General features: G+C 42.7%; 1 protein-coding gene across 1 annotated transcript in view; it reads right to left on the bottom strand.

Moving 5' to 3' along the window:
- Positions 1-25,222, bottom strand: part of HTR4 (5-hydroxytryptamine receptor 4) — a 62,951-nt gene that overhangs the window by 20,893 nt on the left and 16,836 nt on the right. The window contains exons 5-7 of the mRNA XM_047076935.1: positions 7,991-8,144; positions 6,819-6,860; positions 3,539-4,107 (exon numbers count right to left, since the gene is read on the bottom strand). Coding sequence (XP_046932891.1) covers positions 3,539-4,107; positions 6,819-6,860; positions 7,991-8,144 — 765 coding nt within the window. The remainder of the gene's footprint in view (positions 1-3,538; positions 4,108-6,818; positions 6,861-7,990; positions 8,145-25,222) is intronic.

Here is a 25,222-nt window from a genome sequence, read left to right as displayed (position 1 = left end):
TAAAGAGACGGTCTTTTCCCCACTGTATATTCATTCCTCCTTTGTTGAAGCTAAACCCAAAATGGAGTAAAGACCTAAACGTGACACCTGAAACCATAAAAATCCTTGAAGAGAGCACAGGCAGTAATTTTCTCTGACACTGGCCATAGCAACATTTTTCCAGATATGTCTCCTGAGGCAAGGGAAATAAAAGCAAAAATACACTATTGGGACTAAATCAAAATAAAAAGTTACTGCCCAGTGAAAGAAACCACCAAAAAACCTACAAGGCAACCTACTGAATGGGAGAAGATATTGGCAACTGACATATCCAAGAAAGGGTGAGTATACAAAATCCATAAAGCACTGATACAACGCAACACCCAAAAGACAAACGATCCAATTAAAAAATTGGCAGAAGACACGAACAGACATCTCTCCAAAGAAGACCTTCACATGACCAACAGACACATGAAACGATGTTCATCATCACTTACAATCAGGGAAATGCAGATCAAAACTACAATGAGCTATCACACCTGTCAGAATGGCTAAAATAAAAAAAAAAAAAAACACAAGTGTTGGTGAGGATGTGAAGAAAAAGGAACCCTCGTGTGCACTGTTGGTGGGAATACAAACTGGTGCGGCCACTTTGGAAAATAGTATGAAGGTTGCTCAAAAAATTAAAAACAGAACTCCTCCTACCTGATGATGCAGTAATTGCACTATGGGGTATTTACCCCCAAAATACAAAAACACTAATTCAAAGGGATCCACGCACCCTTGTATTTACTGAAACATTATTTACAATAACCAAACTATGGAAGCAGTCCAAGTATCCATCAATAGATGAATGGATAAAGAAGAAGTGGTATGTATACTGGAATATTATTCAGCCATAAAAAAGAACGAAATCTTGCCATTTGCAATGACATGGCTGGAACTAGAGAGTACAATGCTACGCAAAATCAGTCAGAGAAAGACAAATACCCTAAGATCTCCCTTCTATGTGGACTTTCAGAAACAGGGCAAATGAGCAAAGGGAAAAACAAAGAGAGAGACAAACCAAGAAACGGACTGTTAACTATAGAGAACAAGTTGATGGTTACCAGAGGGGAGGGTGGCAGGTGGGGATGTGGATAGGGGATGGAGAGGAGGGAGTGCACTTATCATGATGAAAAAGAATAAAATAAAAAAGTAAAGTAAGATAAAATAGAATACAATAAAGGGAGAGGAATCTATGAATTTGTATGTTTTACGCAGGTTTGTAAATGCATTTAAAAAATCACTGGATTAGTTTCAATTGTGAAGGATAAAACCAGGACAAAAGCCGATTGTACTTTTGATTATTTAGGTTTTATACTTCTTGAGTCCATCGGAATTTGTTGGTGTCCTGCTTATAGGATTTTTAAGAAAAACATAAATTTTTCCTAAGGCGTATTGATACAATCGATCTAGAGAATTCACTGCACGATGTATGAATTTATTCATCAAGAGTTTAAGTTCCTAGTGTATGTCGGGCAGCATATTGGGTATTTGGTACGGACCAGTGAACAAAACAGGCAGTGTTCCTGTCCTTAGCAAGCTGGGGGCTCAAAGCAAGCTGGGGAGCCCTGCAATGGGCTCCAACAGTCGTCTCTGCATAGGCTTCCCCGCTCTTAGAAGATTCCTCACCCCCACAGAGGAGTATCTCAGACCAGTTTCCTGCAGTTTTCATTACCTCACTAAGAAATCACAAAAAATAAAGTATCGAGAGCACATCCACCAGCCACCTCTAAACTGTCATCTCTGTTTTACAACCACACGGCAGGTTTCCAAATGCGGCAGGGACGAAACACCGTTATCAGTCAGGTGGGTTTCTTGGGCTGTCCTGGAAAAGCCCCCCCCCACCCCCAGTCATAAACAACTGACACAAATTCAACTGCTAGAACATACAAGTGTAAGTCGTTGGGTGCCTGTACTGAGGCAGCTGCTGACTTAAATAGCTTTTAGGCGCCCCCCACAGAAGTTCCTGTACACACACTTTACTACATGGTTAGATTCTTCCCATGACACTTGCTCAAGGCATAATAATCAGGGAAGAAGGTGAGCCTACGGGCGCAGCCTTTGAGGCTCTTGGAGCAGCTGGCATCACCATGCTAGGCTTTCACTACAAGTCAGACCACACTCGTAGCAGGAAATTGAATTCAGGCTTCTGAGCAGTCTCGGAGGCGAAGTGCTTATATTTCACTTGCAATCCCTATTTTGCCTTCTTCTTTTCTTACACATGCAAATGGAAGTTCCTCAGTTTTGGGTTGCCAGGACAGCTGAATACTGTCATCAGAAAAAATTAAATGCTTGTGTCAAAGAAGGAGCTGCTTTTTTAGAAATTCCTATGCATCTTGGGGCAAAGGAAAGCGAATGCCGTTGACAATTCATTTGTCTTTGCCATAGGATGAATGTACTTTTACATATGGTTTTTCATGGCTGAGAAAAACTCTAGCCCGGGGGAGCCAGAAAATGTTCAGGGTTTAGAAGCATCATGACTAGTCACTGAACATTCAACTCCACAGTGACCCCCATCTCCATCAACCTACGCGACCTTGGGTAAACCACTTGACCTTCCCATGCTCTTTCACATGCCATTTCCTTCCTCATGCTGTTCTATCTGCTAGAATGACTTCCTTGATTTCTCCTCCAAGTCTCCAATTCTTAAAAAATGCTGTCCTCTGAAGCTTTCCCTGATTTTCTTAAGCCAAATCAGCTTCTTTCCTCCTCAAATCCCCCTTCTAGATTATCTCCACCTCCATTACATCAGTTATCACATGGTGTTACTGTTGCATATTTATCCTTCTATTTATTTTGTTTATCACGTTATTTTGTGGCCATCTTAGGATATCAAGCAATATGTTACTACTACTGCTCCTACTGACATTAATAATATTGTTAGTAATATCATGAGTGCTTACTATGTGTCAGTCCCCATATGAATACATTATTTCTAATTGTCACAATGGCCCTATGAAGTGGATATTATTATTATTACTATGTTTTTATAGTGGAGTAAAATAAAACCAAGGAAGATTATACAAATGATTAGTAGCAGCATTGAGTCGAAATAAAGTCTATTTTACTTTAAATCCCATGCTGCTAACCACGGCTGTAAAACACTACCTAATAAATAACAGTAGATAATATTTACTAACTGCTCACTAGGTATCAGGCTCTATACTATGTGCTCCACACACATCAGCTAATTTGATCTTCATAAAAACCCCATGACGTAGATATTGTGAATATGATCTCATTTTTTAAAAAATGAAACGAAATTTCACAATGTTTAAATGACTTGCCCAAGGTCAGAGAACTGTGGAGAGTGAATCTGAATACAGGCCAGTCTCTCCCAGAGCCTGAGTCCTTACCCACTATTCTACTTCATGACCAGAGGGTAGAATTTTCTTTAATCCTTATAAACATTGCCCAGGTTTTCAAGAATAATCCTTCTGGAAACAAAAAACTGGAGAGGTAGCCCTTCCGAGTCACGCAAGCCAACAAAATCTATCGAGCCCCTGACACTCACCTTAGCACATGCGTGGATCCATTAATGGTTGTGGTTGAACAGGGCACAGCCTGGCCCAGAACGGAGGGTCTTCGGTAGCGCTCATCATCACAGCAGAGGATGATGAGGAAGGCACGTCTAAAAGACTTATTCAAGAAGGCGTAGAGAAAGGGGTTCAACCCAGAATTGATGTAGCCGAGCCAGAGGAAAGCGGTCCACACCTGCCCGGGAACAGTGTAGTCTATGAATGGGTCCACAATATTGGTGACAAAGAATGGAGCCCAGCAGAGGCAGAAACAACCCATGATGATGCACAGGGTCTTGGCAGCTTTGGTCTCTGTCCTCATGCGATGAGTGCTGTGCTGGTCGGCCGGCTGGGGCCTGCCCTCTGAGGGGGCCCCTGCCCGTTGTAACATCTGGATCTGGTGGGCATGTTCCTTCGCTGTGACATAGATGCGATAATAGGCCAGCACCATGAGGAGAAACGGGATGTAGAAGGCCACCACAGAGCAGGTGATGGCATAGGGCTTGTTGACCATGAAGATACAATACGTAGAGTTAGAGTTCTGGTTGAACTTCCTTTTTTCTATCTGAGAGTTGGAGAGAGAGAATAATGAGGGAAGAAGGAAGAAAAGGGAAGGAAAAATTGAAGAGAAAGAAGCAGGAGGGGAATGAGGAAAATTGTAAGAAAAGAAAAAAAGGTGGAAAAGAAGAGAAAACGAGGAATTGGAAGGGAGAGAGAAAAGGAGGGGAACAGAGAAGGGCAGAGAAGGAAGAGGAAAATACAAGAGGAAAAGGAGGAGGGAAAAAGAGAAGGTTTATCAGCAAAATTCTCTTTTTCTTATTAGCCTACAGCACCGAGAATCACAATGGTAGAAGAGAAACATGATTGCATCCCGGGGCGCAGAGGCATTGTCTGAGCACCAGGGGCTGAAGGCTCCAGGAAAGAGTAGAAATAAGACAGAGACAAAATCATCCTTCATTCCCTTTACCCAGCCGATAGCAGAGTTAGCCTCTCCCTTTCCCTTCTGCCTCCACACAATATACCTGGTAGAAAAGGGCTTTGAACTCAGGCTCATCTTCCTCAGGGCTGTCCTTACATCTCAGCGTTTCCCATATAAAATTTAGAATTAGTTTATCAATCTCCATACAAATCTTTGAGGATTTTGACTGGAGTCAGTGTAGAATGATTGAGGGAAATGGACTTCTTTCCCATGGTCAGCTTTCCAATTCACAAACATGGTAAGTCTTTCCATTACTTACATCTTTTGAAATTTATTTCAGTAATATTTTACAATGTTTGTTGGAAATGTCTTGCATGTCTTTTGTCAGATTTATTCCTAAGTATCTGTTATTCTATTGCAAATGGTACCACGTTAAAGTCCTTAATCTTAATTGTTTGTTGCTAGTATGTAGAATTCAGTGAAGACTTTTTTTGTATGGCTATGTATCTAGCAACTTTGTTAAATTCGTTATTAATATTTCATTTCTAGATTCTTATGAATTTTCTCCGTAAGTACCCATGTGACCTGCAAATAATAAAAATTTCATTTCTTCCTTTCCAATCTTAACACCACTTTTCTTGCATTATTGACCTCGATAAGACCTCCAGTGTAATTTTCAATAGAACAGGTAATAGTGGATGCCATTTTACCCTCCCAGTTTTAGGAAGGGAGTTTCAATTTTTTACTATTAAGTATGATACTTGCTAGAAGTTTTTTATGGATGCTCTCTTCTATTTTCAGTTTGATGGCAATTTTTTTAAATCATTAACAGATACTGAATTTTGTCAATGAATTTCTGGCAATAAAGAGATGATCACGTGGGCTTTCCTTCTCTCTTGTATTAATATGGTGAATTACAGCGATTGTGTTGCATTCCTGGAATAAACTTCACTTGTATTAGATACAATGACAGACTGGATCTCTTTAAAAGGTTGAAAGGCTTTTCTCCCTACTATAAACTCTGTCTGCTGACAGCTCTGAGTTATCAGCCTTGTCTAGGAAGAGCCTTTGGCTGGAAAGAGCTGTATAATCCAATGACACTTCCTGCCTGAGGTCAGCCTGTATACAGTGTGAATATACACACGAACGTATGGATAACAATTATATATAATACACACATATGCAATTTTATCTGTGTGCACATTTAGTGTCTTGTCTCATGGTATATTCTAAGGTTATAGTGGAACTCCCTATTGAATTGACATTTTTCTTATAACGAAATCCCTTTATCTCAGGTAAGATGACGTGCCTTAGATTTATTTCATGACAGCTACACCACCTTTCTTTTGATTAGTATTTGCATATTATAGTTTTCCATTATTTTATATCAACCTTACTGTCACCTTACATTTCATGGGCCTCTCTTACAGGCAGCATATATTATGTATTGATTGGTTGATGAAAATATTCGGACCAGAACTTGCAGGAACCTAACTCTGTATTCCTCCTAGGGGCAAAGATATTCAGTATTTGCTAATTTAGTGTTTGTGGCAACTTATAGAACCTAATTACTGTGAATGATGAGAATCAACTGTACCTGTACTGTGAACATGCGGGTTGTGTTAGCGTCTCCCTAGGCCAATTCAATGTGCAGATGAGTGGAAAGATATGAAATGCAATCATGGCACCATGGAGCGAATACGAGGCATGTTCATAGCAACCAGGTGCCCCCATTCCCCAACTGCGGGAGGTAAATGGGGGATGCCCCCCTCTCACTCTTGAAATGAACAGCGGTTCTCTAGATTCTTTCCCTTAGAAATTCTATATCCGAAGGTAAGAGTGCGGCACCCTTTTTTAAAAGTTCTGATTCACAAAAGTTTATGCTTCCAAAGGTCTTCTCCATTAGGGAGGAAGTTTAGCACAGAGATCAAGAGCACGGACTCTGGAGTGCAGAAAGCTTGAACTTAGCTAGAGTCACCACTACTCCCTGCCAATCTGACATTAGCTAATAACTGCACCTCTCTGATGCTCAGTTTCCTGAGAACAACAATAGGATCGACTTAATAGCACTGTTGTGAGGCTTGCAAGAGGTTCACAGTAATAACAATTAAGTGAATATGGGGCTCGGCAAACAGTAAGCGCTCAACATTTGTTGGCCGTTGTTACTACTCTACTGGTTGTTGGAAACTTGAATTTCATTTCCCTTGAGACTGGCAAGGCTGAAAGTTTGAGAGAAGAAGGATAGGATTCAAGAAAATATCCATACAGTCTCCCTTGTATGAATCCCCTTTTACTTCTCCACTCCTTTGTCCCCAGCATTTCTTTCAGAAGCCCAAGGAACTCTTGTTCTGACATACCACATGCAAATCCTGGCCCAGCCTTGGCTTGGATATCCTTTCCTGGACAAAGAACAAGGCAAGATTAGGGGCTAGGGACGTGGTGGAGAGAAGAACAAGCAGCTTCTACTCTAACTGGTCTTGTGGGGCTGGAGCTTGCTCTCGATCTTTCCTCTCCAGTCCCCTTCCTACCTCAACACGGTCCTGGACCGAAGGTTAGAGTGACCGCCTGACAACTTCCTTAGGGAACATATATCGCTGCTAGTGAACACGCACCATAACTTTTGATCCTCATTGCGAGTTTGGCACTAGGAGCATACTGGGTCAGAGCTGGAAATCTCTGGAAGACCATCCGGACAGGGGCTGGCAAATGCCTGGCTCGTGTGCCACACTCTGCTCTCCTACTCTCTGGGAGACACTCCCCCACTGAAGACCAATGCACCTTCTCACTGCAGTCCTTCAAGGTCAGGGACAGAGCTGGACTCAGGGTCCAGTTCTCTCGACTCCTGACCCAGGCTTCTCTTCATTCTCTGGAAGCCTCTACCCATATGACATGTTTTCTGCTGGTCACTGGCAGCCATGAAATGTGACGAAGGCCTCTTGGGGCACATCACATGTCTCAGGCTCTCTGGTCTGAACACCAAGCTTGGAGTACCTTTTGTGCTATTTGACCAGCATGTTACTTTACGTTTTTGAGCCTGATATTCCTCATCTGGATGAGATGATGGAAGGATGTTATTAGGATTCTATGTTAAAGTCTGAGCATATTTTCTGGCATCCAACAAATATTCTAAAATGTTAGCTTGCCTTTTTTTGTTGTTGCTGTTGTCACTTAGATCACTATCAGAATCTTTCTGGGGCACCTGGGTGGCTCAGTCAGTTGAGCGTCCGACTCTTGGTTTCGGCTCAGGTCACGATCTCATGATTTGTGTGACTGAGCCTGGCATCAGGTTCTATGCGGACAGTGCAGAGCCTGCTTGAGATTCTCTCTCTGCCCCTCCCCAATGCATGCGTGCATGCATGTGCTCTCCCTCTCTTTCCCTCCCCCAAAGCAATAAACATGTACATATATAAAAAAAAGAATCTTTCCTAGAATATCCACCCAACCTGATATTGTTTATTTATTTAGAATCTCAGGCAAATAAAGTAAATCAGAGATTAAAACAGCAGGCACTCTCTGCATAGGTACTCACCAGATCAATTATGCCAATATTATTCCAGCCTTGCATTATAGGGAGAAAAGAGATAAACGTGGGGATGACCCAGCAGCCTCCCAGCATTAGCGCGATGCGCAGAGGGGTCATCTTGTTCCTATAGACCAGAGGCTGGCAGCAGATGGCATAATACCTGGAGAGAGAATAGAAGGTGTGGGTGCCACGGGAAAGGAAGAACGAGAGGGAAAAGGAGGGAAGAATAATTGAAGCGAAAGAAGAGGAGAGAAGGAGCAGAGAGGAGAAGGGGGATAAGAAGACGAAACATCGGGAAAGTGGGAAATTAGAGGAGCAAGTAGAGCATAAAATAAGAAAGAAAAGAGAAAATAATGGGGAAAAAAGAGGAAGAGTGGGTAGGAGAGAAAGGGAAGATGCAATGAGAAAAGAACAGAGGAACGAAAAAGGCAATTACACAATGAAATGTGGTATCGCCCCATGAGTTTCTGCTAACAAAAATGTAAACTTCAGATCACACCTGAGAGTCACTGTCTGGAGTTGGCCCCACATCCCTCTTCCTCTCCCCGTATATGAAAAGCCTGACACTCCCTCACCTGACGGTCTGCTCTGTCTCAGGCGTGCTTCTGAAACTTACCTTTGTGCCTGGGCATTTCAGAAGATTCTGTCCAGCCCTCTGGACTGTAGTGCCCAAGGCAACTGTAGCCTCTTCGATAACAAGGTGATGTCTCCCAGGCTTGGCCCTACATCTGAGCTCTAAGAACTGTATCTCAGATTTGTCCCCATACTCTGAATTACCTGGCTATCTTGCAGTGAAATTCTAAGTCAGTGTTCCAGAGATTCCACTCCTCCCCTACATCAGACGCACCTGAGGAGGCCCATTTAAAATGCAAATTCCAAGCATCTCCTGCATCACAGTCTGTTGACTGTTTGCCTCCTTCCATATGACAAATGGAAGTCAAAACTGCTGTTTGCTAAAAACGTCCAGCCCTTCCGGGCACATGAGCTTCCTGGCTTCCTTGTGGTTGGATGGGGCCAAGTGATTGGTCTGGTCAAGGAGTTGGAAACACAACTGACGTGCATTACCTCTGGACCAGCCCATTTAAGTGTTTCTCTGATGCCCAGAAGGTAAAAGTTCGAATTTTCCCTACTCCATCATTTCCTGCCTACTGGTGGACACCACGTCGCCCCTATTTACCAGGGTCTGCTCTTCCTCATGGAACTCACTGCTCCTGGCTTTTTGAGTCCATGTTCTGCCAATGTGCTAGCCTCCTTCTTTCCTCCAGACAGAGATGCAACCTACTCTACTCAGTGATCTGGGCTCTAACTCCCAGACTGCTTCTTGCATGCTATTCCAGTCTTGGAAACCACCACTTCCACACCCAGGCAACTGTGGGAATTTGACAAGAGGCACAATACCCCAGTAGGTCTATCGGCTATTTGCCTTTGGAAGAATCACAGAATAAGCGCAAACAGAAAGCCTGGGGGCTAGGTCTGTTCTTTAAGATTTGATACCATTTAATGATGAGACACCCCCTTATACCCATCATTTTATGCAATTTGCTTTAATTTTTCCCACCTCTTCTTTTCTTTTCTTAATTCAAAGCCTAACTAACCTAACAATGGCTATATTCTTTGAAGAGGTGGTGGTAGGACGAGTTGGGAAAGAGGGTGGCATAAGAAGGAGAGCTTGTCCTGTGTTGGAACATGAGACGTGGGGGCCTCAGGAACTGAGAGGGCAGAATTACACCTTTCCCTCCAAGGCGTCAGGGAGCAGCTGACCACACTGTGCCAGCAAGCTTCCTGTGGCCAGTAACACAGTGGGTGTCCTGACCTGCACCAGAGTGCAAGAAACGACAGACCAAAGAATGGGCGAAAGGCTCCCCTGGGAACTCATTTTCTCTATCTATAAAACTAACACGGTGACAAAATCTGGCTAAAGATAGCTCAGCAGTGGAAAGAATCATGATTGGTTAGAATTCCCCCCATGATCTTGACTTATGAGAAAGGCCAATCGTTATCAGAATGACAGGTTTTTCTGAATGGCGGTATTAACAATCATACAGATTTATTATTAACATAGAATTAATCATGAATTTGGGGTATACGAAAATATTTTTTAAAACACTTTTAAAATGTATTTATTTATTTTGAGAGAGAGAGAAAGAAAGTATGAACGGAGGAGGGGCAGAGAGAGAGAGAGGGAGAAAGAGAGAATCCCAAGCAGGTTCTGCACCGTCAGCAGGGAGCCTGACGTGGGGCTCAAACTCACAAACTGTGAGATCATGACCTGAACTGAGATCAAGAGTCAGATGCTTAACTGACTGAGCCACCCAGGCGCCCCTACTTTTTTTTTTTTTTTTTTTTTTTTTTTTTTTTTTTTTTTTTTTTTTACAAATTCTGCTCCTTTCTTCATGCACTGGAGGGTCTAGATTAGACATTTGGTTTTATCCATTTAGCATCCTTCCTCCTTTCTTTTGATAATAACATCCCAAAGCCATTGGGAATTACCTCTTCTCTGTCACTTTCATGTTGTTGGGAGAGCAAATGATGGTGCTCCCGACTTTGGCCAGGGAGTGACCCAGTCAGACTTTTTCCTGGGACTCTGGATGCCACATGCAGTAATGCAGAGATGGGGAAGTCAGCGAAAGCCTCCTGGTGGGGCTGGGAGTAACTCTTACTCCTTGGATTGTTGGGCAGCCATGATCTTGCCTTTCAGGTCCTCTTTCTTTAGCTCCTCCTTTGATTAGATAAACTACCACGTATCTTTCCAATAAACTCCCTTTTTTTTTTCCTTTGCTTAAGCTAGTGTTATGGATTGAGTTTGTCCCCTCTTCCTTTCCTAAAAAAGTATGTTGAAGTCCTAACCCTCAGTACCTTGGGATAGGACGTTATTTGGAAATCGAATCTTCACAGAGGTCATAAGATTAAAATGAGGCCATTAGTGTGGGCCCTGATCCAATATGGCTAATGTCCTTATAAAAAGGGAAATTTGGACACAGATTCAGATATGCTCAGAGACAGCAGATTGGAATGGTCTGAAGCTAAGAAGGGCCAAGGAAAAATCCTTCCCCTGTAGGTTTCAGAGGTAGCGTGGCCCTGTTGACATCTTGGTTTCAGACTTCTAGCCTCTAGAACCATGAGACGATACCTTTCTTGTTCTAAGAACCCAGTTTATGGTACTTGTTATGACAGCTCTAACAAACTAATAAAGTTGGCTAAAGTTAGTCTCTTGCCACCAAAGTTTCCTGCATCAGTAAAAATGGTTTCGAATGTTAGACATGTCCTCCATAGATACTTTAAGTAAGAATGTCTTGTTTCATTCAATACACTTCCATAGCATAGCTCAAAGTTATAACATCCCTTCATCTACCATATCAAAGAAGGCAATTGAGGGCTAAGTGTAGAACAGATATTGCCCTATCTTTGCTGTATAATTTATGATTCTTGAGGTTTGGAATAGATGTTGAATAAAGGCAACATTTCACGAATTTCGGTTGGATCTCCAGTGTCACAGAAATCCCAAAATTCAAAAAGACAAGCCAAAATTAAATACCCTGTGGGCCAAAAGGTAAGTTTGATGAAGCAGGATATCTCACCTGAGAAGAGTCTTTAAGCTTCCATATGTGGACACAGATATTCAGAGGGTCATGTGGGGCAGACAGTAGAATTTACAGAAGAGGACTTCATAATATATAGTTATATTGGTGCTCAGAACACTTTTGTGGAAGTCTCTCTTTCTAAGTCTTGCTTGGCCAAGATGATTGTCTGATTCCCATGGTATGATGAATATCCTGTGCATAAGAAGATCTCCTCATGTTTGATGTGGGTGGGAGGATGGGCAAAATAGGTATAGAAGATTAAGGGGTACCAACTTCCGATTATAAAATAAATAAGTCATGGTGATGTTAAGTACAGCTGAGGGAATATGGTCAGTAGTATTGTAATAACCATATATGGTGACCAGTGGTAACTAGGCTTACTGTGGTGGTCATTTCATAATCGATGTAAGTGTCATATCACTATGTTGTACATCTGAAAGCTATATAATATTGTATGTCAATTATACTTCACTAAAAATAGTTAATTAGATTTAATTTTATTTTTTTAAGTTTATCTTGGGGGGGGCGGAGAATGGGTGGGGGAGGGGCAGAAGGAGAGGAGACAGAAAATCACAAGCAGGTTCCCCGATGTTAGTGCAGCACCTGATGTGGGGCTCGAACTCATGAACCACGAGATCATGACCTGAGCCGAAGTCGAGAGTTGGATACTTAACCAACTGAGCCATGCATATGCCCCGATTAGATTTAATTTTTAAAAAATGAAATGGTCTGTTGTCCGGTGTCCATGTCCATGGACTGCTGCCCAATGTCCTCACTTTAATTTGCATTACCCCAGGTTACTAGAAGGTCCTGCCACAGAGGAGTCAATAGTGGTGACAGATTTCCTTTTGAAGTTCAACTTCAAGAGGGATACTGTGAATGTCGTGCACATTTTACCAATCTTTTATACATTTGATCTATATAGTCAGTGCCCTGGCCAGTGAATTCCTGAAAGAAAGTTGCTTGGACAGCTCATTCCATAGGGGTTCAGGTGGGATACATCTATGTGAAAGACGCACAGACTGTTGTAGAAATTTACTCTTGCGTGATGTGGGGTGGTTGGGTAAGCCTGAGAAAAAATCCTTTATCTCCTACTTTAAAAATCAGTGATGAGTAAAAGGAAAAAAAAAATTTTAATTTTACTTAGATTGCACTGGCCGAGTTGCAAGTGATAGATCAGGATGAATAAGAACATTGTGTCTAGGTATGTGTTTGACTTGAATCTTTCCCTCTACATCATTTTTAGCCTGACGCTACCTTGCCATAGACATACTTTGATTTTTTAAGTAGCATGTGGTGTAAAAAACATGAGATTTGTATTTGGAGCTCAGATGACAGCACCCACTTGACTGATGGGTTCAAGATTGTTACCAAAGCATTGGCCCTGTTGAGGCAGCTTCCCTGAATAAGCCACCACATATCCTTCTATCTTTCCCAATAACTTTCTAATCTTTGCTTTCTAGCAATGAATCAAGAAAAATAAAAATCCTTTCCAAGTCTGCATTCAAGAGTCTAAATTAGGTAGGTGAAAACAAACATCCCTGAATAAAATGATTAAAATAAAAATTGAGTTTGGGGGCGCCTGGGTGGCTCAGTCAGTTCAGCGTCTGAGTCTTGATTTCGGCTCAGGTCATGATCTCACAGTTCGCAGGTTCGAACCCCAAGTCGGACTCCGCACTGCACGGAGCCTGCCTGGGATTCTCTCTCTCTCTCTCTCTTTCTCTCTCTCTCTCTTTTTCTTTCTCTGCCTCTCCCCTGCTGTTCTCTCTCTCTCTCTCTCTCTCAAAATCAATAAATAAGCTTTAAAAAACTGAGTTTGAGTGTTATTTGACTAATGGAGCTTCCTTAAAAATTCTAACCTCTGTCAACAAATCAGGGACTAGACAGGAATCTGATAAGTTGATTGTCACCTGTCATGGTTACTGTTTAATTCCTATATTTGGATTATATTACTCTGCAAAATCACAAAAATATGTATCCTATTGTGAACTGCCCCCCAAACACACATATAAATACCACCAGGCAGAAGTAGCTAAATTTGCAAGTTCTTTGGAGATCAAAGTGCACCAGCTGAGTTAGTAGGTTCTATTCATCTACTTACCAAGGGCTCTACCAGTATTATCTCATTTAGTCCCCACAACTATTCATGGGACAGGAACTATAAAGGCACCCATTTCATAGATGAGGACACAAACACACAGAAGTGTCAGGATTTGTTCAAGGTAAGAGCTGACCTGGGATCTAGCTCAGGCCATTTGATTCAAGGGACAGGATGTCAACTTCACCACCATCACTTCACTCTGCCACCTTCCCTAAGCCCCCAAGGAATTATTCTAATTCTTTAAAAGCCACTTTGGAAACAGTCGAAACACTGGATCTCACAACTTGCAGAATCCTGAAATCCCTAAATCCTCTCTAAAAAAATGAAGTGTATCCAGGCCATCCTGAATGCACCAGGGACTGGGAATTCACCAAAAACCACTGAACTACTCTCTAAACTTCAGGCTACTCTAAAGTTAGGGAAGTTTATTCCAAAATTGATTCCCTGTAACTTCCAGTTTTACCCTCTCGATCAATTAAAAATCTCTCTCTCTAATTCGTTCTCTGCATCACGGTCCTACAGACAACTGAAAAGAGCTTTCCCCTTCTTCTGAAATCCTACTTTGTGCAGGAAAAATATTCCCAGTTGTATTCAACCCAGGTTGATCTCACTCACCAAGGGATGTTTGGCAATGGCTGGAGACATCTGTTGTTGTCACAACTGGGAATGGTCATGCTTTGGGCATTCAGTGGGTAGAGGTCAGAGACGCTGAAAGTCTTAAAATGGACAAGACAACCCCCCCACTCCCCAATAAAGAATCATCTAACTACAACATCCATAGTGGTGGAGTTGAGAGACCCTGGTTTAGAGGAGGTGATATACGCCAACAGCCAGGGCTTCATGTCCTCTGCATACGCCATAGTGTGCCATTATGTCTTAACTATGGATGTCACAAAGAGAGCACAATACTCCAGTGCATTCTATATGGACCAGAAAAGACAATTACATTGCCTTCCACCCTGCTCACCATAACTTAACACAGCCTGGGGGACTCCCAGCAGTATAGGACACGTGTGCCCCCTCAAAGAGCTACGATCTAGGACAGGGGATGAGAAAAGCCTACCTTACCTGATTTGTAAGTTCCAGCGACATTTCCCTTTTTACCACTGTATCCCCAATGTCTCGTACAATGCTAGATAGAGTGGATGCTCACAGAATAGGTTGAATCAATAATAAAATAAATTCTACTTTTCATTGTGGGACAAAGTTTTGGGGATGTAAAGGTCATGTTTAGTAGAGGGATGGGAAGGTTTTCTCCAGCAAGTGTCTTTTAAGTTGGACATCAGAGACTGAGTAAGGATGGTGGAGAAGAAAGTGCAATCCATGTACTATAAATAGTATGGACAAAGGCCAGGAGACAGAGATTATCTACAGAAAATAAATCCATAAACCTGTATCCATGCATCCACATAGGCATACAAACATAAAGAGAGTACAAGTTAACTGGGACATAGAGTATCTGTAAGAAAATAGAACAAAATCTGTCTCAAAAGGCCAGCTCAGGGGCAGTGGTTCTCAAACTGTAGCATACAAGGGAGTCACCTGGAGGGGTTGCTGAAATACAGGTTCCTGGAAGATCTGGTTATGGCACCCAAGAATTCACGTTTCTGTTATTGTTACTGGTTGGCAATAACTGACAACTGATAACTGATAGTAACTGATAACTGATGCTGTTGGTTTGGGAACTCCTGAGAACCTTTTTGAATGCTATGCTAGGATGAGTCTAGCAAAAGTTTTTTGAACTGGAAAACGTCCAAAAGTTCTTTGAACTGGAAAATGTCCATTGCAATCAACGCTGCTGCATGCTCTACTAAAGAAACTGAATTACAACAAATTCAAGAAAAAGGATCGTTGGTTCCCATGCCAGGTGAACAGGGTTCATGAGGGAACGCGGTTTGGTCCCATCTCAGGAACGGATTTACTGCAAGGTCTGTTCCCTAGACTTCCACTGGACAAGGCCCATTCTTCTTTCACTAAAAAACTTATACAAAGTGGTTAAATGAATGTTCAGGTGACAAGTGAGGTTCCAGGTGGCCAGGATTAACTAACATGTGGCATGGGTATTTGCAAAGAAATGTCTACGCAAAACATTTCAAACTACTGTTCATAAAACTCCATTAAAATCCCCTTTGGTAGACCAGCCACCAGCTTCCCCAAATGCAGCCATGTGGAAAAGTGTGATTAAATTGCTTTTAAATGCCTCTGGGGACACAATTTACTTTGACAACTCTTAGAAGTCAGTCATGTATTTTAAGCTCCATGCTAATCTCTACCCCACCTGTCCTACAATTAAGGAAAATTCTTCCTCCTCACTTCCTGCCATCCCACCACAGGGAAAGCAGAGGAGCAAGGAGAATAACGTGGAATCTTAGATTCTCAGACTTAGAGGAGATTTTAGCAGTCAACTTTATGTCTTTATCTGAGCATCTCGTCTTCCTGCCTTAACCAATTATTAGCTCTGTGGTCTCAGGATTAGTTATGTGACTTCTCCAGGATCCAGTTTACTAATCTGAAGTGTGGGTATCATTATGTCCACCTCACTGACTCACGGTGAAAAATGATGAGATAGTGTTCAATACAGAAAGTTTTTGGTACACAATGCTTCATAAATAGTAGTTACTATCTTTACTTACATATAAGTACAAGATCAAAGGGAATATATGTATTATACATATGAATTCAAATAGATTCAAATACATTCTGGAACCAGGGGCTCTAAATTATTTAACAAATAAAATGAAGGTCACCTGGTTCAACATCTCTCCTAGTAATAACGTGGTGAATGAGTTGGTCCCTAAAGGTGAACGGAAGCAGTGAGACCCTATTGGTTGCAAGCAATGAAGTAGATCTTGTGTAGTATCTTCTTATGGACTTAATCCAGGCCCTGCTGTCCTACCTGAAATAATTGAAAGTGACATCCTAGATGGTCCTCGAGACCAGATCTCTAGTCAAGATTAACTAAAGAAAGAAATGCCAACCGCAGGAGAGAACACATGAAGTCGCATCTGGCTGCTAAGACCCAAATATTGAGATGGAATCAGGAAAACAAACCTTTCATCACAGTCCCCTCACCCCCCACCCCCAACTCCGAATTTATAAAGCACAAGCCAATGGTCTTCAGGACTTAGGACTAGGGGGATAAAGAGCTCTGCAGAATCAATAAATTTATTAGTTATAAGGGGCATTTTGTCTTTAGCAGTTCTAGTGTCAATTCTTTCATGGATATTCTTTCCAACATTTAACAAATCACGTGACGTCTTTGGGTCTCTGTTTCTTATGGGTAAAGGGGGATTGATTACATCTCAGCTTTTGTAAGAGGTTGTAGTTGTGTTGGATTAAAGATGGCCACAAATTGTTTGACATGCTTCCCATCCAGAGGTGGGGAGTCTGCTCCTTCCCTTGTGACTGCCTTGTGACTGCCCTGACCGAGAATACATTAGAAGTGTTGTATGCCGGTCTTGAGACTAATTTTTAAGAGGGCTCTTGGTTTCTCAAGGCCATGATCTGTCATGTAAGAAATCGAACATGTATGAACATGAGATCACATATAGAGAGCTGGGACCACATGGACGGGGACAGGGGCCCAGCTGAGCCCAGCTTTCCAGATGACCCCACCAAAGTGCCATCAATGTGTATGATAAATTGTCTTGGACCCTTCAGGCTTGTCCAGTCTCCAGCTAAACACCATCAAGTGACTTTAGCCAAGCCCAGATTCCTGATGCGCAGAATTGTGAAATCTGGGAATAGTACATTGTTTTTTCAGCCATTAAGTTTTGGGGTAGATGTTATATGGCAACAGATAACTACAACTGAAATAAACAGGTAATATACAGTCTAGTGTGACCGTGGCAGTTCCCTGGCTGGACGGTAGTCCTCCCTCCAGTAGGAGATCTAGCCACATTTTGTGGCAGAGCTCTGGATGGAGAGATTTATCTTTCTCCTCATGGTAACTGGTTTTGTTACACTTCAGTTGCTCGGGTTCCCCTCTGAAGCGGCGTAGAAACAGCAGCGGCTTCAAGAGAAAGCTAAAGCGCTCCACTTCTGCTTCCCAAGGGGCTTGGCAAGCTGCCAGTCGCTTTGAGAATCAAGGAAGACGACCCCAGCAGGGATATTCATCAGGAGCCAGGAGCACAAAGTGGCGCTGAGAATGTCGCCAAGAGCAGAGGGGGAACTTCGGGTTCCAGGAAGAAAAAACTGTGGGGGTGAGGGTTTGGGGGGAGACTCCTTTCTGTCAGAGATCTGAATTGGTTCCGCATCTCTGCCCTGGTTCTTCAAGTATTTTGTTTATGTCTGTGACACAGCACATCTCCAATCGTATTATGACTGTCTGTTTCTTGTCTTTGCTATAGCTACTACTATTCACACTATACGTGTTGCCCATTTACCGAGGGCACATTATGCAGCAAGAGGTGTATTCTATAATATATCTCACTCCTATAGCAACTCTGCAAGGCAGCTCTCATTCTCCACGTTTTAAATATGAGGAGGGGTGCCTGGGTGGCTCAGTCGGTTGAGCGTCCGACTTCGGCTCAGGTCACGATGTTGCGGTATGTGAGTTTGAGCCCCGTGTCGGGCTCTGTGCTGACTGCTCAGAGCCTGGAGCCTGTTTCGGATTCTGTGTCTCCCTCTCTCTCTGACCCTCCCCCGTTCATGCTCTGTCTCTCTCTGTCTCAAAAATAAAAAAAATGTTAATAAATAAATAAATAAATAAATATGAGGAAACTGAGGCCCAGGGAGTTCAATCCACTTGCCTAATATCCTACGGCCAGGATACAGTAAAACTGGGAATTAAACCCACATCTGGCAAAGTCTGTGCCCTGGTAATGCTGGTGAATGGTCAGGGTGAGACCAAAGCAACCCTCTTTAGGAAGAAGACAGAGAACATGAGTGCCTTATAAGCTTTCTGAGCTGAGGACACGTGGAAAAAATGTGAACATACTTAAATAAATTTAAAGATGTATCTGATAAATAATATACAGGAATAAAAACTAAAAACCTACTGCAACAATCAAGAAGTGGGATGGGAGAAAAGGAGCGAAGAGGAGGAAGATGGGTTTGAGAGATATTTATGAAAATGCGTCTACGATTTGGCTTCCAGCTGGTCATGGTGGATAAGGAAAAGATGACCTCAAAGAATTGCATTTAAATGACTAAAAGATGACTAATAGATGTGCCTTTTACGTACAAAGTAGAAGAGGATATTAGTTTATAATGGAAATTTCCACTTTGGGCACACTGGATTCAAGAAAACAGAAAGAAGCTTAAGGTGAGATATTGAACAGGTGGGTAGAGATGGGACCCCAGAGCCCAGCATGGGACAAGACTGCAGGAGGGGTGAGAACAGAGGTGCAGGTGAAGCCATGGGATGGGTGAGCTCTCCAAAGGAAAGAAGGAGATCCCTAGTGCTGGAAGGCCGAGGGTCTAACCTTGAAGGACACAGCCGTACAACAGGAAGAAAAAGACAGCAACCGGTGTCTGGGAAGGCACCCACAACAACCAGTAGAAATTCACATTTGGAAAGGAGAACAATAATGGAATAATACTTGTGGCTAACATTTATTGAATGCTTATTATGTACCATGCACTGATTTGTGTTCTCCTGCATGCACTCAGTTATATTCTTCACGAACTCCACAAGGAAGTTACTATTAACACAATGTTAGAGCTGAGAAGGCAAAACCCAGAAAATTTAAATAACTTCTCAAGATTACACAATTGGTAACTGGTCAAGCTGGGATTGAATCCAGGCAATCTAGCACCCAGGGCGTCATTCTTAACTACTTGCTATACTGGCTATTCGAGAAGGGTAGAAAAATGAACACCAAAGTCAGACCAAGCAACCACAAGTCACATCTCGGAGCATCAGCTAAATGTGCCTGGAGCAGCTGCCGTGGACCAATCAGAATAGCACGAGGACAGGTGAACTCTCGTTTGCCTTGAGGCTGGCTCTCAAGGAGCTTATCATCCAGGATGAGGAGAGAAACCAATGATAACTGGGGCACCTGGGTGGCTCAGTCGGTTCAGCATACAACTTCAGCTTGGGTCACGATCTCACGGTGCGTGGGTTCAAGCCCTGCGTCGGGTTCCGTGCTGACAACGTGGAGCCTGGAGCCTGCTTCAGATTCTGCGTCCCCTCTCTCTCTGCCCATCCCCTGCTTGTGTGCGCATGTGCGCTTTCTCTCTCTCTCTCTCTCTCTCTCACAAAAATTAAAAATAAAAAATAAAAAAAACATTAAAAATTTTAAAAACAAGATGGATGATAACTGCTATGCTTATACATTTTTTAATTTTTTTAAACGTTTTATTTATTATTATAAATTACAGAATCCGAAGCAGGCTCCAGGCTCTGAGCTGTCAGCACAGAGCCCGACACGGGGCTTGAACTCTCAAACCACAAGATCATGACCTGAGCCGAAGTTGGACGCTTAACTGACTGAGCCACCCAGGCGCCCCACTGCTATGCTTATATTTAACATTCTATGGGCACTCAGAAGAAGAAACAACAAATCATGGGGAATGAAGCCCGGCCAGTGGGTAGAGACAGTGACACATTCTGTCAGAATACTGAAGGGTGAGTGTTCATCGGGAAAAGAAAAGGAACTCGAGGCAAGGCAGAACATGGGGTTATGAGGAAACATATCAGACTCAGGCTATGAGTAACAGATCACTCATGGGTTGGAGCTGAGTTAGAAAAAATAGACCGAGGACACACTGGGAAAAGCACTGAAAGACAAGGGAAGAATTTAGCCTATGGTTGATAAGGTATCACTGAAAAAAATTCGGGGCTTTGCACATGCCATTTTCTGGAAACTTCCTTCCAGAAGATGCCTCCTCTTCTTTCCCTTTACCTACTGACATTTGCATAATCCACAGATCCCAGCTTCCCTGTTACTTCCTCCCAGAGCTTACCCTGCTTTGGAGGCCACATGCTCCAATAGCTTCTTTGACTTCTCCTTATTTGACTTCAATGGCCACCGATTTCATTATAATTACCTATTTACTACCTGTTCCCCACTAGACTAAAAGCTCTGTGATTCAGAGCTTTCTCTGGTTGTTCACCTCTGCACTTCCACTGCTCTGCTCAGCTCCTGGCAATTAGTTAAGTACTCAATACATATTTAATGAAATGAATATAAAAATAAGAGTTCATATCCCGTAGCATGAGATTCAACTCAACAAGTATTACCATTATGTACAAAGTATGAACTTAGCCTCAAAGCTTATGTGAGAAAGGGAAACAGTACGCCTTCCTTTCAGAAACACATTTCAATCCCATTGGGAAAACAGATGTAACTGTGTGACACAAGTTCACAATGACAGACACCTTTTAGGTATACATTACAAAACTGAGTGGTGCCGCAGGGAGATCATTAAGGAACGCAGACACGCTTATCTCTGGCACAGGATGAAATATGCAACCTTTGAGTCAGAATCATATGTTTAACAAGTAAACCTGTTTTAAAAGAAAATCTGCGACTGACAAATCGTCGGAAGAGTTTTGCAGATAATATACATCAAGTTCTTGTGTTGCCAAGAGAAAGGGTAGGCAATTTGGTCGAACATGTCAATGAGGACATCTTGCAATCCCATAGAGAATGGCATCCTCAGTGAAGTGAACCATTTCAAGGGGAATTGCATTTGATGCCAAATACAGGACAAAGTATAGCATTGATTGGGGGAAGGGGATCAGAATGGTTAAAAGTCTAAAAAGTATGGCATATGAAGCCAGTGGAAGGATCTAGGGATGTTTGGCCTAATACAAGGAGAGTTGGGAAGGGCAAACCTTTGTGTTGTTGTGGAGGCTCAATAAAGAGATCTGAAGGTCCCTTGGGCAGCCTAAAAGAAGTTGATGCCTGCTATTCTTGTCTGCCCAACATCCTTCTTCCAGAAGGAACTGCCATTCTCCCACGCCATATACCTTTGGTAAAGCTGACCGTCATGGTGCCTCACCTCTGCCCAGCCACCATAATGTGTGAATGGTCAGTGAAAGAGTGACTCAAGCAAAGCCAGCCAAAATTCTTCCATGAGAAAGAGCATTTAGGCTTCTCCTCCTGTGGATTCACGAATTAATCAGGATGGTTTAAGACTCACTGGTCTAAGCCCAGCCTGAGACTCAATCCAATAAGAAAACAGCAAAGGGACACAAAGGACAGATATAAAGAGAGGGAAAGAGGCAGAGAGGGAGACTGACAGAGATGGAAGAGAAAGAGAAGAAAAAAGAAACGACAGAGTCAAGGAGGAGAGAGAGACAGAGACAGAAGGAGAGAGTGAGCCTCGATGGCATTGTTCAAACCCTGTAGACGGCCATGTCTAAGGTCAGACTTTTCAGCTGATTGAACCAATCGATTTATTTTCCATCATGTGTTGCTGAAAAAGATCTTACTAATATATCATCTGAGAAATGAGTTGGTCAAAACACTACATTCAGGCAATTCATTGGGATATTGGGAAAGCCCTTTTCAAAAGCTTATTTAAAACCTAAAGCCATTTGAGCAAACTAAAAATATATTCACAGAAGTCTGCTTCTTTCATGTCAAATGACTGGAATTTGCAGAGAGCTACTATGTACAGTGGTAACCTCTAGGGTATATAGCTGTGGAGGTGCAGAGGGAGAAGAGCGACATTTTTATGTTCTACTCATAAGCCGGAGGCACTTTTTTTTCACAATGCCCAGGTATTATTGTCATGCTCATTAAAAACTGTGATGGGGAGGGCGTCGCCTGGGTTGCTCAGTGAGTTAAGCATTACGCTTGGGCTCAGGTCACCATCTCATGGTTCGTGAATTCGAGCCCTGCGACGGGCCCTGTGCTGACAGAGTTCAGGGTCTGGAGCCTGCTTCAGAGTGTTTGTCTCCTTCTCTCTCTGCCCCTCACCTGCTAGCTCTCTCTCTGTTTCAAAAATAAAAATTAAAAATTAAAAAGAAACTGTGATGATTAGAAAAGAGACTGTTGAAATGGATGAGACACGAGGTCATGAATGAGGGTGGTGGGACCAAGGAAGATGAATATGGGAGTGAGTGGGAGGAAGGATCTGCTGACAGGAGACAGCGAGGGCTCCAAAGGGGGGAGAATCCAGGGCATTTTGTGAGAAAGCAGAGAGAACACGTTGGTCAGAAAGACTTCTGTGCTCTCTGCCTCGCTCAGATCTCAGAGGGAACTCCTAACACTAAAGTTAGAATGTTTTCAGTGACTGGAGAATGTGCTGGTCTAGGAGCACTTTCAGCCAAAGGCTATCCTGGATACTTCTGCACTCAAGAAGTGTCAATTTCTAGCACAGGGAAGATTCAAGTTTAAAACATATATTTTAGAGGTTAGTAAAAGTGATGGCTCCCAACCCCAATCTATCTGGTCACCTAGTCTAGCCAGGACCATTTTCAACTACCCTCCATATAACCGTTGTTAATAGTTTGATGCAATTTCATTCATATTCTCTCTCTGTCACTCACTCACTGACTCACTCACTCACCTATACCTAAATATAAATATCTCTATATTTATTTTACAAAAGTGCAATTATTCTAAACATTGAAATCTGACACTTGCTTTTCCCCCCAATTAACACACCAGTGATATCTTTCTAGGGCAACACACATAACTATTTCTCATGGGTTTTAGTGGCCAGATTAAAACCCAGTACTCTATCACAGATACTTAGTTGGTTTTCATTCACCACAGAACCTTTGATTCAAAATAGTCAACTGTACTATAGTGCTTTTAATGCACTTTTCTGGTCTCCCATGACCCATACATACTATATGATGCATGTAGCTTAATTATGCTTTGGGAATTACTTCTAATGAGGCAATAAACTTTCATTAATTGGATTCAATTCTCAAAGCACCAGGAAGCACAGTGGATGGAGCACTGTAGTTGGGAAAAAGCATTTTATAATATTAATGGAGTCCTGCTTCTTGCTTTGATCCAAGGGTCTGCCATCCGGGAGGAATTAAGAATCACAGTGAGCGTTTTTGCCTGGGAAGCACGACCGGAGATCACTAATCCCTGTAGAGTCATGGTAGCTCCAGAAACAAAGACAAACATCTTAACAGGAATCACATGATGAACAATGGGCACCGCATCCCACTGCCAAGCTCCCCCTGTGCTCTGGCCCAGCCCAACCGTCAGCTTGGACAGAGCAAAAACAGAAGCTAACTGATAAATAAAAGCTTACACTTCCAGACTAAGATGTAGTGTTGTCATGTTCAGGGTGAACCTTCTATCCCAATGAGAATGTCATGCTTGGGACAGGAGATGCTAGAAACAATTGGCAACCTTCCCAGGCTCCCCGAGGAAAACCAACCAAACAAAGCCATCTGACTCCATCTTATTTATGGTATCAGAGGTTTTGATGTCCACTATCCGAGAAGGAAATGGAACTAATGGCAGCCAAAAAGTTTTGAGAGAATTCTCTCAAAAACAGGGTTTACTGAACATTCCGTTTGTTGAACAGTGGTTACCAAGTGCCTACATCACTACTGATGCCCTTATGGTAATTGTTAGTTTCCCCATTAAAAGGTAAGTTCCAGGAGGGCGAGGACATTGTCCTTACTCATATCTTTTTTTTTTTTAAATGTTTATGTTTTGAGAGAGAGAGCGTGCAAGCAGGGGAGGGACAGAGAGAGAGAGAGAGAGAGAGAGAAAGAGAGAGAGAATCCCAAGCAGGCTCCATGCTGCCTGTGCAGAGCCCGATGCGGGGCTCAAACCCATGAGCCATGAGATTGTGACCTGAGCCGAAGATGGATGCTTCACCGACCTAGCCACCCAGGTGCCCCTCCTTACTCATATCTTTGCACTTTCTCCTCTCGGGGGAGATAGAGACATATGATTCCACTCAAATGTGTTCTATAAGAAACAAATGAGCAAAGGAAAATAAAAGAGGCACGCCCCCATTCTTAAATACAGAGAGCAAACTGGGGTTGCCTGAGGGGAGGTGGGGGGAATGGGTGAAATAGATAGACAGGAATAAGAGGTAAAAACTTCCAGTGACAAAATGAATAAATCACAGAGATGAAAGGTACAGCATAGGGAATACAGCCAATCAGATTGTAATAACGTCGTGTGGTGACAGATGGTCACTATACTTATCACAGTGAGCATTAAATAATACATAGAATTGTTGAAGCATTATGTGTACACATGAAAGTAATATAACACAGCATGTTAATTATACTTTAATAAAAGAGTATAAACGCAAAAAAAAAAATACACAATAGATTTTAATCACCACTGCACTAAGTTTTACAAAGAAGAATCAGTTTGATGGGGTCAGGGAGAGCTTCCAGAAGGAGGCAAGGATTGAGCTAAAGTCTGAAAGATACACAAGAGAGGAGGGGGCAAAGGAGTTTCCAGGTAGAGGGAGGAGCCAAGACCCTGGGACGGCTGGGCCCCGAGCACTGGAGAGAGAAAGAAGGCAAAGACAGCTTGCAGCCCAGGGAGTAAGGCTGGTGAAGGGCATCAAGGGAGGTTGGGGACACAGACAGGAAACAGATGGCACAAAACCCTACGGGCCCAGGAGTCTGGTCTCGATCTTCAGTGCACTGCACAGCCATTGAAGGCT

The sequence above is a fragment of the Lynx rufus genome, unplaced genomic scaffold (assembly GCF_022079265.1).
Source record: "Lynx rufus isolate CCGP_SWC_20201006 ecotype Redwood Valley unplaced genomic scaffold, mLynRuf1.p SCAF_1, whole genome shotgun sequence".
In the NCBI taxonomy this organism is placed as follows: domain Eukaryota; kingdom Metazoa; phylum Chordata; class Mammalia; order Carnivora; family Felidae; genus Lynx; species Lynx rufus.
The sequence above is the reverse complement of the archived record's forward strand: the minus strand, read 5'-3'. Positions and strand labels throughout refer to the sequence as shown.